This window comes from Oncorhynchus keta, chromosome 10 (assembly GCF_023373465.1).
Source record: "Oncorhynchus keta strain PuntledgeMale-10-30-2019 chromosome 10, Oket_V2, whole genome shotgun sequence".
NCBI lineage: Eukaryota > Metazoa > Chordata > Actinopteri > Salmoniformes > Salmonidae > Oncorhynchus > Oncorhynchus keta.
Window position 1 is genome coordinate 59877026 of NC_068430.1, and position 14580 is coordinate 59891605.

The following is a 14580-nucleotide window of genomic DNA, read 5'->3' on the forward strand; positions in this document are numbered from 1 at the left end:
CGAGCAACCGCACACAAGCTTCATCATGCATAATGCCAAGCGTTGTCTGGAGTGAACTCTGGAGCAGTGGAAACACTTACTCTGGACTGATGAATCACACTTTACCATCTGGCAGTCCGACGGATAAATCTGGGTTTGGCGAATTTCAGGAGAACGCTACCTACACCATTGCATAGTGCCAACAGTAAAATTTGGTGGAGGAGGAACAGTGGTCTGGGGATGTTTTTCATGGTTCGGGCTAGACCCCTTATTTCCAGTGAAGGGTAATCTTAACACTCCAGCATACAATGACATTTGACACAATTCTGTGCTTCCAACTTTGTGGCAACAGTTTGGGGGAAGGCCCTTTCCTGTTTCAGCATGACAATTCCCCCGTTCACAAAGGGTGGTGCTTTGTCGAGATTGGTGTTGGAAGAACTTGACTGGCCTGCACAGAGCCCTGACATCAACCCCATCAAACACCTTTTGGTATGAATTGAAACACCCAACTGCGAGCCAGGCCTAATCGCCTAACATCAGTTTCCGACATCACTAATACTCTTGTGTCTAAATGCAAGCAAGTCCCCGCAGCAATGTTCCAACATCTAATGGAAATCCATCCCAGAAGAGTAGGGGCTATTATAGCAGCAAAGGGGGGACCAACTCCATATTAATGGGCATGATTTTGGAATGAGATGTTCGACAAGCAGGTGTCCACATACTTTTGGTCATGTGCTGCATGATTGTCTGTCAGGTAGAGTAGGTTAGAATTGAATACGAGACAACGTGTTTTTATGAACTTGGTGCATGAGGTTGTAGGTCACACCATGTTCTTAAGGCATTAAGGCAGCATGTATTGTGGTAGAATGACAATGCACAAGTGGAGGCTGCTGAGGGGAGGGCAGTTCATAATAATGTCTAGAACCGAGCAAATGGAATGTCATTAAACACATGAAACCAATTGTTTGATGTATTTAATACCATTCCACTCATTCCGGTTCATCCACTACAATGAGCCTGTCCTCCCAATTAAGGTGCTACCAACCCCCTGGAATGCACATCTCGTTTGGAACCAGTGCTGGAGAAAGTGTTTGCATGTTGCATCAAAATGCAGCATGAGTGCTATAACAGTTGTTTTGTTGTATGTATGGTTACATGCAAAGTTTGCCTTGCATAAGCCTGAACAATAAATAAACGTGGCTTGCCTTACAACTTCCCTGACTGTGGAAATCATACTTATACCGCCACCTTGTGGCTACAGCAAAGTCTACAGTCTTTAGTGAAACTGAATTTGTTTGATGAATCTCTTCAAGACAACTCGTAAAAAGATACATTTGGAATACTTCATGTTGCATGGTTGTTTTCCTTTGAATTCACATTGTGTCCCAAATATGGAATAAGAATCGATATGGGTCCAACACTGTTGACAAATGCTGTATGTCGTTTTATTTACTGTTCCAATATGAGTAAATCAAAAAGTATTGCTGTGATTAAAAATGCTAGAGAATTTATCATCACATTTACACTGGGGTGTATTTGACTTGACGTCCTATTTTCAGAACACAGGAAAAGTTGGTAGTTTACGGGTAAAACTATTCAAATGTCACTGGGGGAACATTTTTAAAATAACTTTTATCCAATTAAAACACTCATTTTGTCTCTTTTCAATGACGAAACTATGTGGATGCATTTTCGTCCAATCACAACCAAGTTAAGGGCAAAGATGATCTATTATATTGCCAAGATAACCGAGTGTCCACTCTTAACAATGGAAATGCATGTCCTCAATGATTGAAGGCAGGCGAGATCAGGTGGGACCATTCTAGAAAATGAGAGGGCATATCCGCGTGATAATAACATGTACAACCACGTAGTTTTTCTCAAAGTTGCCGGAATGCCATGTGCATCCACTTATATTAGTACATGTGTAACGGCCTAACCATGACGAGACTTCTATTCGCTCAAATAAGTTTCACGCAATTCGACACTGTCATGGACCTTTATACAAAAAGGGCTGATCTCACGCAAACAGATTTTGAGCGGAGTAAATGCTCTCGCTTCTTCTCTTCCTCTCTGTTTGGAGCTATGACTCACCAAATAAGGAGCGACAACACCATAAAAGGAAATGTATGGCTGTATATGGCGGAAAGTAGATCTCGAAAGAACGTTTCCCATGATATAATTCATGCGCGCTAAATGTGTTGCTCTTGTACATCTAAAATGTATTTTCAAAGGGAGACTATTTGCAGATGTTAATAGCATAAATTATCTATTTTGGAAGAGAGACTGGGAATGGTCAATCGTTTTCGTTGTGAACTATATCGGATCGCGGAGTAATACCAATGGTTGTAAATCGAAATGTCCTTATGTGGAGAAGAGTAGGGGGTTGGGTTTGATTGATTAGTTGTAGGCGGAAACAACTTCCAACTACAACTTTGCACAGTTATGGTAAATTATATGCCATGGACAATTTCTTTCGTTTACACTAATCTGTGCTAATTCATTTGACCGTGTTGCCTAAAGCTCACAGAGAACACGCAACAGCACTATATAGCTAGCTAGCTAGGTTTACTTGTTGATAAAGTCGCTAGCTAAATGCCATTTAACTAGCTAGCTATCTCTCGGTTAGTTGGATTTCACGGCAATTTGCAGCAACAAATTGAGGAATGGACAGTTTTTGAATCATTTCTGTTCGATCACAACATCGCTCATTTACGCATAAACCCAGTGGGTCCATCGACCGCGGCGGCGCGAGAGGTTTGAAGGCCTGGGGGACAGGTTCGGAATGTTGGGGGGAAACGGGGCAGGATTAGGTACAAGAGCAGGGGGCGCACGACCTGGAAATGGGACTGGGTTGACCGCTTTGCAAGTTAATAACCCAGGAACGAACATGAGTGGTGCCGAAGGTGGAAGGTTTGACGACCGAATCAGAGAATACTCAGCCGAGGTGGTGTACAGCGGCTCTGAACCAGAGTCCGATTCCGGGGATGATGATGATACCATGGGTTCAGCCGGGGACCGAAGAGGGGTGAAACGAGAGAGAGCTGAGATGGAAGTCGCTGCATCGACGACGTCTATGGGGCAACCCCCGGGAGGTTATGGTGGTGTCACGGGAGGTGCAACAGGGGCAAAGCCAGGCAAGAAAACCCGCGGACGAGTCAAGATCAAAATGGAATTTATAGACAACAAACTTCGGCGGTACACAACTTTTAGCAAGAGGAAGACTGGCATTATGAAGAAGGTTAGTTGTCAGTCATCTATCTCTCTGTTTTCATTGCAGACATGCTGCCAACCTGTGCTCATGCTCCCACACCTGCGCAGACGTTCCATTTCACAGCCACAAGTGTTGACGCTATGGTAAACATTCATAAAAACAGAAATGTGCTATTTGGTCTTTAAGGTTAGGCATAAGGTTAGGCAATTTTAAGAGAAATTGTAGAAATAGACGGGGGCTATGGTAACTAGTGATGACCTGACAGCTAACTAATTGATTTAACCTGGTTTATTTTTTGTTTTGTTTTTATCACTGAGTCATACTGAGACCAAGGTCTCTGAATTGCATAAATTACAGGTAAATGCACATCAAAATGCAAGCAGGAAAAAAAAAACACGGTCATAAAAAACAAACGCATTCATCAGTAATGAGGTCCTCAATCAGCTTTCTGAATTGCGCTAGAAGCACCAGAACATCACATTTTGAAGATTGTTAAACAAATATGGTACAAGAATAATAATGTAATAAAGCACTATGATAAACTGCTTCTAACTGCTTTAATGAAGTGGTAGCTGCATTCATATAGGTGATGTCGCCATAGTCTGTTTAGACTACGCCGTCGGTCCTAATCTGCCTTCTACTATTTAGCGAGAGGCAGGACCTATTTCTATAGAAACTCAATTCTCAGCTTCTTAACTAACTCATCAATATGCTTTTTAAAAGATAGCTTTTCATCTATCCAGATGCTAATATCATTTTAAGCACGGACACTATCTATATGGACACCATCCAAAGTACATATGCTTAAATCAGATTTTTATGCGCTCTAGAAAACCACATATACTTACTTATTCATTCATATACTTACTTATTCATTCACTACTAATTTGACAAAGTTTTTCTGTAATACAATAAAGGCAGACTGTGGTTCTCAGAGCCTGGTCAACCGAGGGGCCAATAGCATAAGCAACAGTATCATCGGCATACAAGTACAGGTAATTATTTTTTACAGCCAAGTCTATTGTTAATGTAAACATTAAAGTACAGGGCCCAGAATCGACCCCCTGCGGGACACCTTTTCTCATTTCCAGGAAACCTGATTTTAACACCATCAATAGAGATAGAACTCAATCTGCCAAGTATAATTATTTTATGTGGTAACTTACAGCGAACTCATTTGAGTTCAATGGCCCCATTATAGATGATATTGATAAAACAATGTTTTCATGAAGGGTTCTTGATTAGGCTGTCCAGAGTAGCTACTTTTCATGAGCTGCTATATAGTTCCAGGACTTGATTAGCTTTGTAGAACAATTCAGCTTCTACAGAGGATCAATAGAAACTGGTGAGAAGAACATTTTAATGCATTCCAGCAATCACCTCCCCAAGTTATAGCCCAGTAAAAACCTGAGCATGCAAATACTTCCTGCCAAAGCCACTTTCTTTTCAAGGCAGCTCAATATTGTTTGATCTGGCCTGTTTGGTTAGGTATGACACTATTTGCATTTAGGTTGGGTCATCATGTGTAGGGTGATAACCTCATCCTAGATAAGTCTGTCAAATGGGACTACAGCAGCAGCATGCATGTGTTCCTCAGGCCTGTGGTCAAGTTTTAATGTCACAAGTACACTGACATGCCTTTCTTGCAAGCTCTACAAAATAACAAGGTAGAACAAAAACATGCAAAAGTAAGAAGCTGTATACAGGGTCAGTTCCAATAACATATTTACAATATGCAGGGATACTGGAGTGACAGAGTTAGGTATTCATACGGGTAAGGTGACTAGGCATCAGGATATATTTGATAAACAGAGATACAGGAGTGTAAATGATTGTGTGTAGTGTATGGTCGATCAATTAATCGGCAGGGCCGTTTTCATAACAATCAGTAATCTGCATTTTTGGACTCCGATTACATTGCACTCCACGAGGAGACTGCGTGGCAGGCTAACCACCTGTTACGTGAGTGCAGCAAGGAGGCAAGGTAAGTTGCTAGCTAGCATTAAACTTATCTTATAAAAAAAACAATCAATCTTAACATAATCACTAGTTAACTACACGTGGTTGTTGATATTACTAGTTTATCTAGCTTGTCCTGCGTTGCATATAATCGATATGGTGCCTGTTAATTTATCATCGAATCACAGCCTACTTTGTCAAACGGGTGATGATTTAACAAGTGCATTTGTGAAAAAGGCCCCGTCATTTCACCAATGTGTACCTAACCATAAACATTAACGCCTTTCTTAAAATCAACACACAAGTATATATATTTTAAACCTGCATATTTAGTTAATATTGCCTGCTAACATTAATTTCTTGTATATATTTAGACTTAGAGATGCCACTCGTTAGATAAAATACGGTGAACGGTTCTGTATTTTACTGAAATAAAAAAAAACGTTTTGTTTTCGAAATTATAGTTTCTGGATTTAACAATTAATGACCTACGGCTCATATTTCTGTGTGTTTATTATAATTAAGTCTATGATTTGATAGAGCAGTCTGACTGAGCAGTGGTGGGCAGCAGCAGGCTCGTAAGCATTCATTCAAACAGCACTTTCCTATGTTTGCCAGCAGCTCTTTGCTGTGCTTCAAGCATTGTGCTGTTTTTGACTTCAAGCCTATCTACTCCCGAGATTAGGCTGGCAATACTATAGTGACTATAAGAACGTCCAATAGTCAAAGGTATATGATATACAAGTGGTATAGAGGTAAATATTCCGATAATAACTGCAACCTAAAGCTTCTTACCTGGGAATATTGAAGACTCGTGTTAAAAGGAACCACCAGCTTTCATATGTTCTCATGTTCTGAGCAAGGAACTTAAACATTAGCTTTCTTACATGGCACTTTTACTTTCTTCTCCAACACTTTGTTTTTGCATTATTTAAACCAAATTGAACATGTTTCATTATTTATTTGAGACTAATTTAAGTAAAAATAAGTGTTAATTCAGTATTGTTGTAATTGTCATTATTACAAATGTGTATATATAAATATCAGCCGATTTAATCGGTATTGGCTTTTTTTTGGTCCTCCAATAATCGGTATCGGTGTTGAAAAATCAGTCGGTCGACCTCTAGTGTAGAGTCAGTATAAATGTGTGTGCTGGAGTGTCATTGCTATTTAGCAGTCTTATGCCATGGGGATAGAAGCTGTTCAGGAGTCTGTTGGTGTCAGACTTGATGCGGAGACAAGTCTTTGGCTTTGTTGGCTGGAGTCTTTAACGATTTCCCTAGGTCTTCCTTTCACACCACCTGATAAGAGGTCCTGGATGGCAGGGTGCTCTGTCCCAGTGATGTGCTGGGCTGTCTGCACTACCCTCTGTAGTGCCATGCGATTGAGGGCGGTGCTGTTGCCATACAAAGCAATGATTCTTTTTTTTAATCTTTAACTAGGCAAGTCAGTTAAGAACAAATTCTTATTTACAATGACAGCCTACCAGGGAACAGGGGGTTAACTGTCTTTTTCACGGGCAGAACGACAGATTTTTACCTTGTCATCTCTGGGCTTCGATCCAGAAACCTTATGCAGCCAGTCAGTTATTATGCAGCCAGTCAAGATGTTCTCAATGTGTAACTTTTTGAGAATTTGAGGGCCCATGCCAAACCTTTTCAACTTCCTGAGGGGGAAGAGGAGCTGTCGCCATTTGGACAATCTTAAGTCCTTTAGTGATTTGCACACAAGGAACTTGAAGCTCTCAACCCTTGTTCGCAGGCTAGTAAGTGTCTGGTGAAGGAGATCATTTGGTTTGAAAAGCAGGGAGGTATTTAGGTTGGGAATTAATGTTTCCTACTCAAAGGGGCTTTAAGCTCAGGGAACTTGGCCAGTTATCTGTTAGGCTACCTGAACTGTACTATGAGTAGATTACATTAAGGCCTTTGCAAAGACAAAATGTCCACTTTTGTTATTGACCAAATACTTATTTTCCACCATAATTTGCAAATAAATTCATTAAAAATCCTACAATGTGATTTTCTGGATTTTTATTTTCTCATTTTGTCTGTCGTAGTTGAAGTGTACCTATGATGAAAATTACAGGCCTCATCTTTTTAAGTGGGATAACTTGCACAATTGGTGGCTGACAAAATACTTTTTTGCCCCACTGTAAATGCACAACATTCTTCCACAGCAACCATGTTATTTTGAGGAAGCCTATTTTGATTCTGAGTTCGGACATGTAAAGTTTGAATTATTTGTAAGATGTTATTTTCTGAACTCCATTCACTCGTGCCTGAGCATTGAGTGAGACTGGTGCTGCCGGCACATGTGCAGATCAAATACACCGCTGCAGTTGACGTAGCCTCACAAGCTAACCGCCGACTGTGACGACAGAACCGAAGCAAATCATACAATCTGGCCAGGTTGATATCAATATTTTAATTTGCTAATATTGCACAGTGTAATGCGATACTCTTAAGACCGATTCTTACGTACAGTCTGCGAAGGCCTTCAGGAGTTAAACAATCCCGCTCAGGGCAGGGATACTTCACAGATTTCCGTACCCAGGTATGCTGTATGCAGCAGGGAGGGGCAAATTTTTTTTTGATAACCTCTGTTACAAAACAGGCAATGAAAGGGGCTACCTAAGTCAGTCCGTTGCACAACTGAATGCATCTTCCACTTTTAACCCATCTCCTCTGATTCAGAGAGTTGTAGGAGTCTGCCTAAATCTACATCCACGGCGCCCGGGGAGCAGTTGTCTTTGGGGGTGTGCCTGTGTACGCAACAGGCTACCCCAGGAGGCTTTGGATCGCTTGGAAAATCAGACTGCAATGTGGAAGATGGAGTAAGGCGCTACTTTGATGTGCCACGTCTTTGAGCCATCACTGCTCCTCCATGGTGCACTGCCAACCCCCCTTACAGAGCGATACTGTGTAGGTGCCTAGGCAACCACAAGGTTCTTTCCCCTCTGCAATAATGCAATGCCACTTGTGCATATACTGTGTGGGAAAGGGGATACCTAGTCAGTTGGACAACTGAATGCATTCAACCAAAATGTGTCTTCCACATTTATCCCAACCCCTCTGAATCAGAAAGGTGCAGGCAGCTGCTGTAATTGACATCATCAGGGCCCAGAGAGAAGTTGTGTTGCTCAAGGGTGAACGGCAGATCTTTCCACCAAGCTGGTTTGGGGATTCGAACCAGCGATCTTTGTTACTGGCCCAACGCACAAGAATGAATCCAAGAGCGTTACCTGCCAGCCCAGGGTTGGTGTGTGGGTGGGTGTCCGCACAAATGACAACCTACAGAAAGTGTTGCTGCAAAGTGGAGGATACAGGAGAGCTAGGCCTAACTCGCTCAATCTCTTCAACTCTATATTCTCCTTCCTATCGTTTGCCACTTCCTGTCTTTGTAGCCTTGTTTTCTAACTAACACTGGTTGCTTTCTGATGTCATTCCAGTTTTATGAGCACCATAAAGTGCTTGAATTCATTGAATAGCATACACAGCCAACTGGCCAATGGCTGCTGCCAAAAAAGATCCCCTCCCCTCCTACTACAATAGTGCCTGGGAGCTCTGAGCTTGTTAGAGCCATGCTTCCTGCTGCGTACACAGGCACAATGTTATGCATGGCTGTGGGGTTCCCCTTAGAAACAACAGCTTGTGCTCAACGAGATCCTGTTAAAAGCTTTTAAGAAATAGCTATGCATGTTGGAAGGAAGCTTGTTCTAGGCTGCATTAAGTAGGGCACTGGGTTGTGGTACTAATAGCCTGTGTGGAACAAACATGACCTTCTGACATTCTAAGTAAGGAATCCCGTTAGTTCTATTCATGACATTTCTATTTGCAATTATCCACAACATTTGCCATCTGAACGTGGCCTTGCACTGCTCTAAGCAACTAATGCGCTTGTTCAGAAACATTTACCTCTTACTCTCCCAATAATCACTAGCCTGACTCTCTCCACTTGTAGGACCACAGCCCAGAGACCATGTTCATTGTTCTCTCCAATATCAATAAATACTTGTTAGTTAGAAGATGTGCTTGCTGCCACACCACATTGAATCAGTGCTAAGGAATTCTGTGTGTTTGCGCCAAAAGTGTTGTCAGAGCACATTTGTATAATGTTTGCATTGAATATCATATGGGGCGGCAGCGTAGCCTAGTGGTTAGAGCGTTGGACTAGTAACCGGAAGGTTGCGAGTTCAAACCCCCGAGCTGACAAGGTACAAATCTGTCGTTCTGCCCCTGAACAGGCAGTTCATTGAAAATAAGAATATGTTCTTAACTGACTTGCCTGGTTAAATAAAGGTTAAAAAAAAAATGTACTGTCATTTTGATTTTGGGATTAAGCTGGTTAGAAAAAGGAATAACTTGTCATAAATTAGGGAAATGATTTGGGCTGTGTAGAACAATTAGGGAAATGATTTGGGCTCAATGAAGCCAGTTATGAGTGATACAGGTAAAGGGAACAGTTAGTGTTGGTCAGGAGTTTATATCAAATCAAACTTTATTTGTCACATGGCCGGATACAACAAGTGTAGACTTCACTGTGAAATGCTTACTTATAAACCCTTAACCAACAGTGCAGTTCAAGAAGAGCTAGACATTTTTTTTTACCACGTGGACTAAAATAAAAAAAAAGTAGCACAATAATGAGGCCATATACAGGGGCCACCGGTACCGAGTCAGTGCGGGGATACAGGTTAGATGAGGTCATTTGTACATGTAGGTGGGGGTGAAGTGACTATGCATAGATAATAAACAGCGAGTAGCAGCAATGTACAAAAGGGAAGGGGGGTGTCAATGTAAATTGTCCAGTGGCGATTTTATTAATTGTTCAGCAGTCTTATGGCTTGGGGGTAGAAGCTGTTAAGGAGCCTTTTAGACCTAGACCTGGCGCTCTGCTACCGCTTGTCGTGCGGTAGCAGAGAAAAAGGTCTATAACTTGGGTGACTGGAGTCTCTGACAATTTTATGGGCTTTCCGCTGACACCGCCTAATTGGGGCCGATTTCAAGTTGTCATAACAATCGGAAATCGGTACTTTTGGGCGCCGATTTAATTTTCTTTTTATACATGCCTTTTATTTAACTAGGCAAGTCAGTTAAGAACACATTCTTAGTTTCAATGACTGCCTAGGAACTGTGGGTTAACTGCCTTGTTCAGGGGCAGAACGAAAGATTATTACCTTGTCAGCTCAGGAGTTCCAATCTTGCAACCGCACAGTTAACTAGTCCAACGCTCTAACCATTGCACTCCACGAGTAGCCTGCCTGTTACGCGAATGCAGTAGAAGCCAAGGTAAATTGCTAGCTAGAATTAAACTTATCGTATAATAAACAATCAATCATAATCACTAGTTGTAACTACTAATCCAGTTTAGCAGGCAATATTAAAACCTGTTAGGGAAGTCGAGAATTTAAGCAGCTTTTCGCAGCTTTTTGTTAAAAATCGCGCAACATTTCAGCACCCTGCTATTCATGCCAGGAATATAGTATATGCATATGATTAGAATGTGTGGATAGAAAACACTCAGACGTTTCTAAAACTGGTTAAATCACGGCTGTGACTATAACAGAACGTCCGTTTCATCGAAAAATGCAGGAAAATCTGATCGCTGAAAATGGAAATAAATATCCATGTGCTACTTCCAGGAATTGTTCAAAGTGAACCGGATTAAATGAGGCCGAGGTTGCAGTGCCTACAGCTTCCACACGATGTCTAGAGTCTTGTCATTTGATTCGGCTTCGGTACTTCCGGGTTGGAGCGAGCGATCGCATCGGCACTTCGCTCCGCAGGTAGTATAACTTTTTCATTACATTTCATTATAGTACAACGGTTTGATTTGTCTAATCTTAGCAATTTCTTCTTAGCTAGCTACATAGCCGTCTTTGTATCAAAGATAATTGCATAATTATCGTATTTCGTTGTCCTAACGTAGTCCTCACTGCTATTAGCCAGCTAGCAAACGCCTACCGATTAGCACTGTAGTAACTATTACACTCAACTGAACGACTTGATTAGTGTAGTGTTAGCTAGCTACATAGTTGTCTTTGCTGTCTTCGTATCCAAGATAATTGTGTAGTTTAGAGTGTGTAGTCTTAGAGTGATTATCTTAATTTACCGAGGTTAGCTAGCCAGCTATTTGTCGTCCTTAACGTAGGAGACTCTGCTAGCTAGCCAACAGCTAACAGCTAACAGCTAGCCAACGTCTACTGAATAGAACTCAACAACCCGGTCGCATTCACAGGTAATATCACATTTTCACATTCTCATTTCATTACAGTACAACGGTTTGATTTGTTTGATCGTAGCTAGCTACATAGCCGTCATTGTATCAAAGATAATTGTGTAGTCTAGAGCGATTTTCTAGGTTAGCTAGCCAGCTATTGTCGTTCTTTTAACGTCGTTATTTTAACGCAACGTAACGTAAACAACACTGCTAGCTAGCCAGCTAGCCCCCGAATAGCAGCACTGCAGAAACTATTAAACTCAACGGAACGACTTGATTAGTGTAGTGTCAACAACGCAGCCACTGCCAGCTAGCCTACTTCAGCAGTACTGTATCATTTTAATCATTTTAGTCAATAAGATTCTTGCTACGTAAGCTTAACTTTCTGAGCATTCGAGACGTGTAGTCCACTTGTCAGTCCAATCTCCTTTGCATTAGCGTAGCCTCTTCTATAGCCTGTCAACTATGTGTCTGTCTATCCCTGTTCTCTCCTCTCTGCACAGACCATACAAACGCTCCACACCGCGTGGCCGCGGCCACCCTAATCTGGTGGTCCCAGCGCGCACGACCCACGTGGTGTTCCAGGTCTCCGGTAGCCTCTGGAACTGCCGATCTGCGGCCAACAAGGCAGAGTTCATCTCAGCCTATGCCTCCCTCCAGTCCCTCGACTTCTTGGCACTGACGGAAACATGGATCACCACAGACAACACTGCTACTCCTACTGCTCTCTCTTCGTCCGCCCACGTGTTCTCGCACACCCCGAGAGCTTCTGGTCAGCGGGGTGGTGGCACCGGGATCCTCATCTCTCCCAAGTGGTCATTCTCTCTTTCTCCCTTACCCATCTGTCTATCGCCTCCTTTGAATTCCATGCTGTCACAGTTACCAGCCCTTTCAAGCTTAACATCCTTATCATTTACCGCCCTCCAGGTTCCTCGGAGAGTTCATCAATGAGCTTGATACCTTGATAAGCTCCTTTCCTGAGGACGGCTCACCTCTCACAGTGCTGGGCGACTTTAACCTCCCCACGTCTACCTTTGACTCATTCCTCTCTGCCTCCTTCTTTCCACTCCTCTCCTCTTTTGACCTCACCCTCTCACCTTCCCCCTACTCACAAGGCAGGCAATACGCTCGACCTCATCTTTACTAGATGCTGTTCTTCCACTAACCTCATTGCAACTCCCTCCAAGTCTCTGACCACTACCTTGTATCCTTTTCCCTCTCGCTCTCATCTAACACCTCCCACACTGCCCCTACTCGGATGGTATCGTGCTGTCCCAACCTTCGCTCTCTCTCCCCCGCTACTCTCTCCTCTTCCATCTTATCATCTCTTCCCTCTGCTCAAACCTTCTCCAACCTATCTCCTGATTCTGCCTCCTCAACCCTCCTCTCCTCCCTTTCTGCATCCTTTGACTCTATGTCCCCTATCCTCCAGGCCGGCTCGGTCCTCCCCTCCCGCCCCGTGGTTTGACGACTCATTGCGAGCTCACAGAACAGGGCTCCGGGCAGCCGAGCGGAAATGGAGGAAAACTCACCTCCCTGCGGACCTTGCATCCTTTCACTCCCTCCTCTCTACATTTTCCTCCTCTGTCTCTGCTGCTAAAGCCATTTTCTACCACTCTAAATTCCAAGCATCTGCCTCTAACCCTAGGAAGCTCTTTGCCACCTTCTCCTCCCTCCTGAATCCTCCCCCCCTCCCTCTCTGCAGATGACTTCGTCAACCATTTTGAAAAGAAGGTCGACGACATCCGATCCTCGTTTGCTAAGTCAAACGGCACCGCTGGTTCTGCTCACACTGCCCTACCCTGTGCTCTGACCTCTTTCTCCCCTCTCTCTCCAGATGAAATCTCGCGTCTTGTGACGGCCGGCCGCCCAACAACCTGCCCGCTTGACCCTATCCCCTCCTCTCTTCTCCAGACCATTTCCGGAGACCTTCTCCCTTACCTCACCTCGCTCATCAACTCATCCCTGACCGCTGGCTACGCCCCTTCCGTCTTCAAGAGAGCGAGAGTTGCACCCCTTCTGAAAAAACCTACACTCGATCCCTCCGATGTCAACAACTACAGACCAGTATCCCTTCTTTCTTTTCTCTCCAAAACTCTTGAACGTGCCGTCCTTGGCCAGCTCTCCCGCTATCTCTCTCTGAATGACCTTCTTGATCCAAACCAGTCAGGTTTCAAGACTAGTCATTCAACTGAGACTGCTCTTCTCTGTATCACGGAGGCGCTCCGCACCGCTAAAGCTAACTCTCTCCTCTGCTCTCATCCTTCTAGACCTATCGGCTGCCTTCGATACTGTGAACCATCAGATCCTCCTCTCCACCCTCTCCGAGTTGGGCATCTCCGGCGCGGCCCACGCTTGGATTGCGTCCTACCTGACAGGTCGCTCCTACCAGGTGGCGTGGCGAGAATCTGTCTCCTCACCACGCACTCTCACCACTGGTGTCCCCAGGGCTCTGTTCTAGGCCCTCTCCTATTCTCGCTATACACCAAGTCACTTGGCTCTGTCATAACCTCACATGGTCTCTCCTATCATTGCTATGCAGACGACACACAATTAATCTTCTCCTTTCCCCCTTCTGATGACCAGGTGGCGAATCGCATCTCTGCATGTCTGGCAGACATATCAGTGTGGATGACGGATCACCACCTCAAGCTGAACCTCGGCAAGACGGAGCTGCTCTTCCTCCCGGGGAAGGACTGCCCGTTCCATGATCTCGCCATCACGGTTGACAACTCCATTGTGTCCTCCTCCCAGAGCGCTAAGAACCATGGCGTGATCCTGGACAACACCCTGTCGTTCTCAACTAACATCAAGGCGGTGGCCCGTTCCTGTAGGTTCATGCTCTACAACATACGCAGAGTACGACCCTGCCTCACACAGGAAGCGGCGCAGGTCCTAATCCAGGCACTTGTCATCTCCCGTCTGGATTACTGCAACTCGCTGTTGGCTGGGCTCCCTGCCTGTGCCATTAAACCCCTACAACTCATCCAGAACGCCGCAGCCCGTCTGGTGTTCAACCTTCCCAAGTTCTCTCACGTCACCCCGCTCCTCCGCTCTCTCCACTGGCTTCCAGTTGAAGCTCGCATCCGCTACAAGACCATGGTGCTTGCCTACGGAGCTGTGAGGGGAACGGCACCTCAGTACCTCCAGGCTCTGATCAGGCCCTACACCCAAACAAGGGCACTGCGTTCATCCACCTCTGGCCTGCT

The 14580-nt window shown here is 44.1% G+C and overlaps 1 protein-coding gene across 4 annotated transcripts in view; it reads left to right on the top strand.

The window, feature by feature from the left end:
• Positions 1-2153: 2153 nt before the first annotated feature.
• LOC118389094 (serum response factor) overlaps positions 2154-14580 on the top strand; it is a 34841-nt gene continuing 22414 nt past the window's right edge. The window contains exons 1-2 of one of the 4 annotated variants that reach the window (XM_035778829.2): positions 2154-3116; positions 3260-3336. In XM_035778829.2, the coding sequence (XP_035634722.1) occupies positions 2765-3116; positions 3260-3336 (429 nt within the window). In that variant the 5' untranslated portion in view covers positions 2154-2764. Of the gene's footprint in view, positions 3221-3259; positions 3337-14580 lie in introns of all 4 variants that reach the window. The other 3 variants (XM_035778828.2, XM_035778830.2, XM_035778831.2) reach the window with 3 other exon arrangements.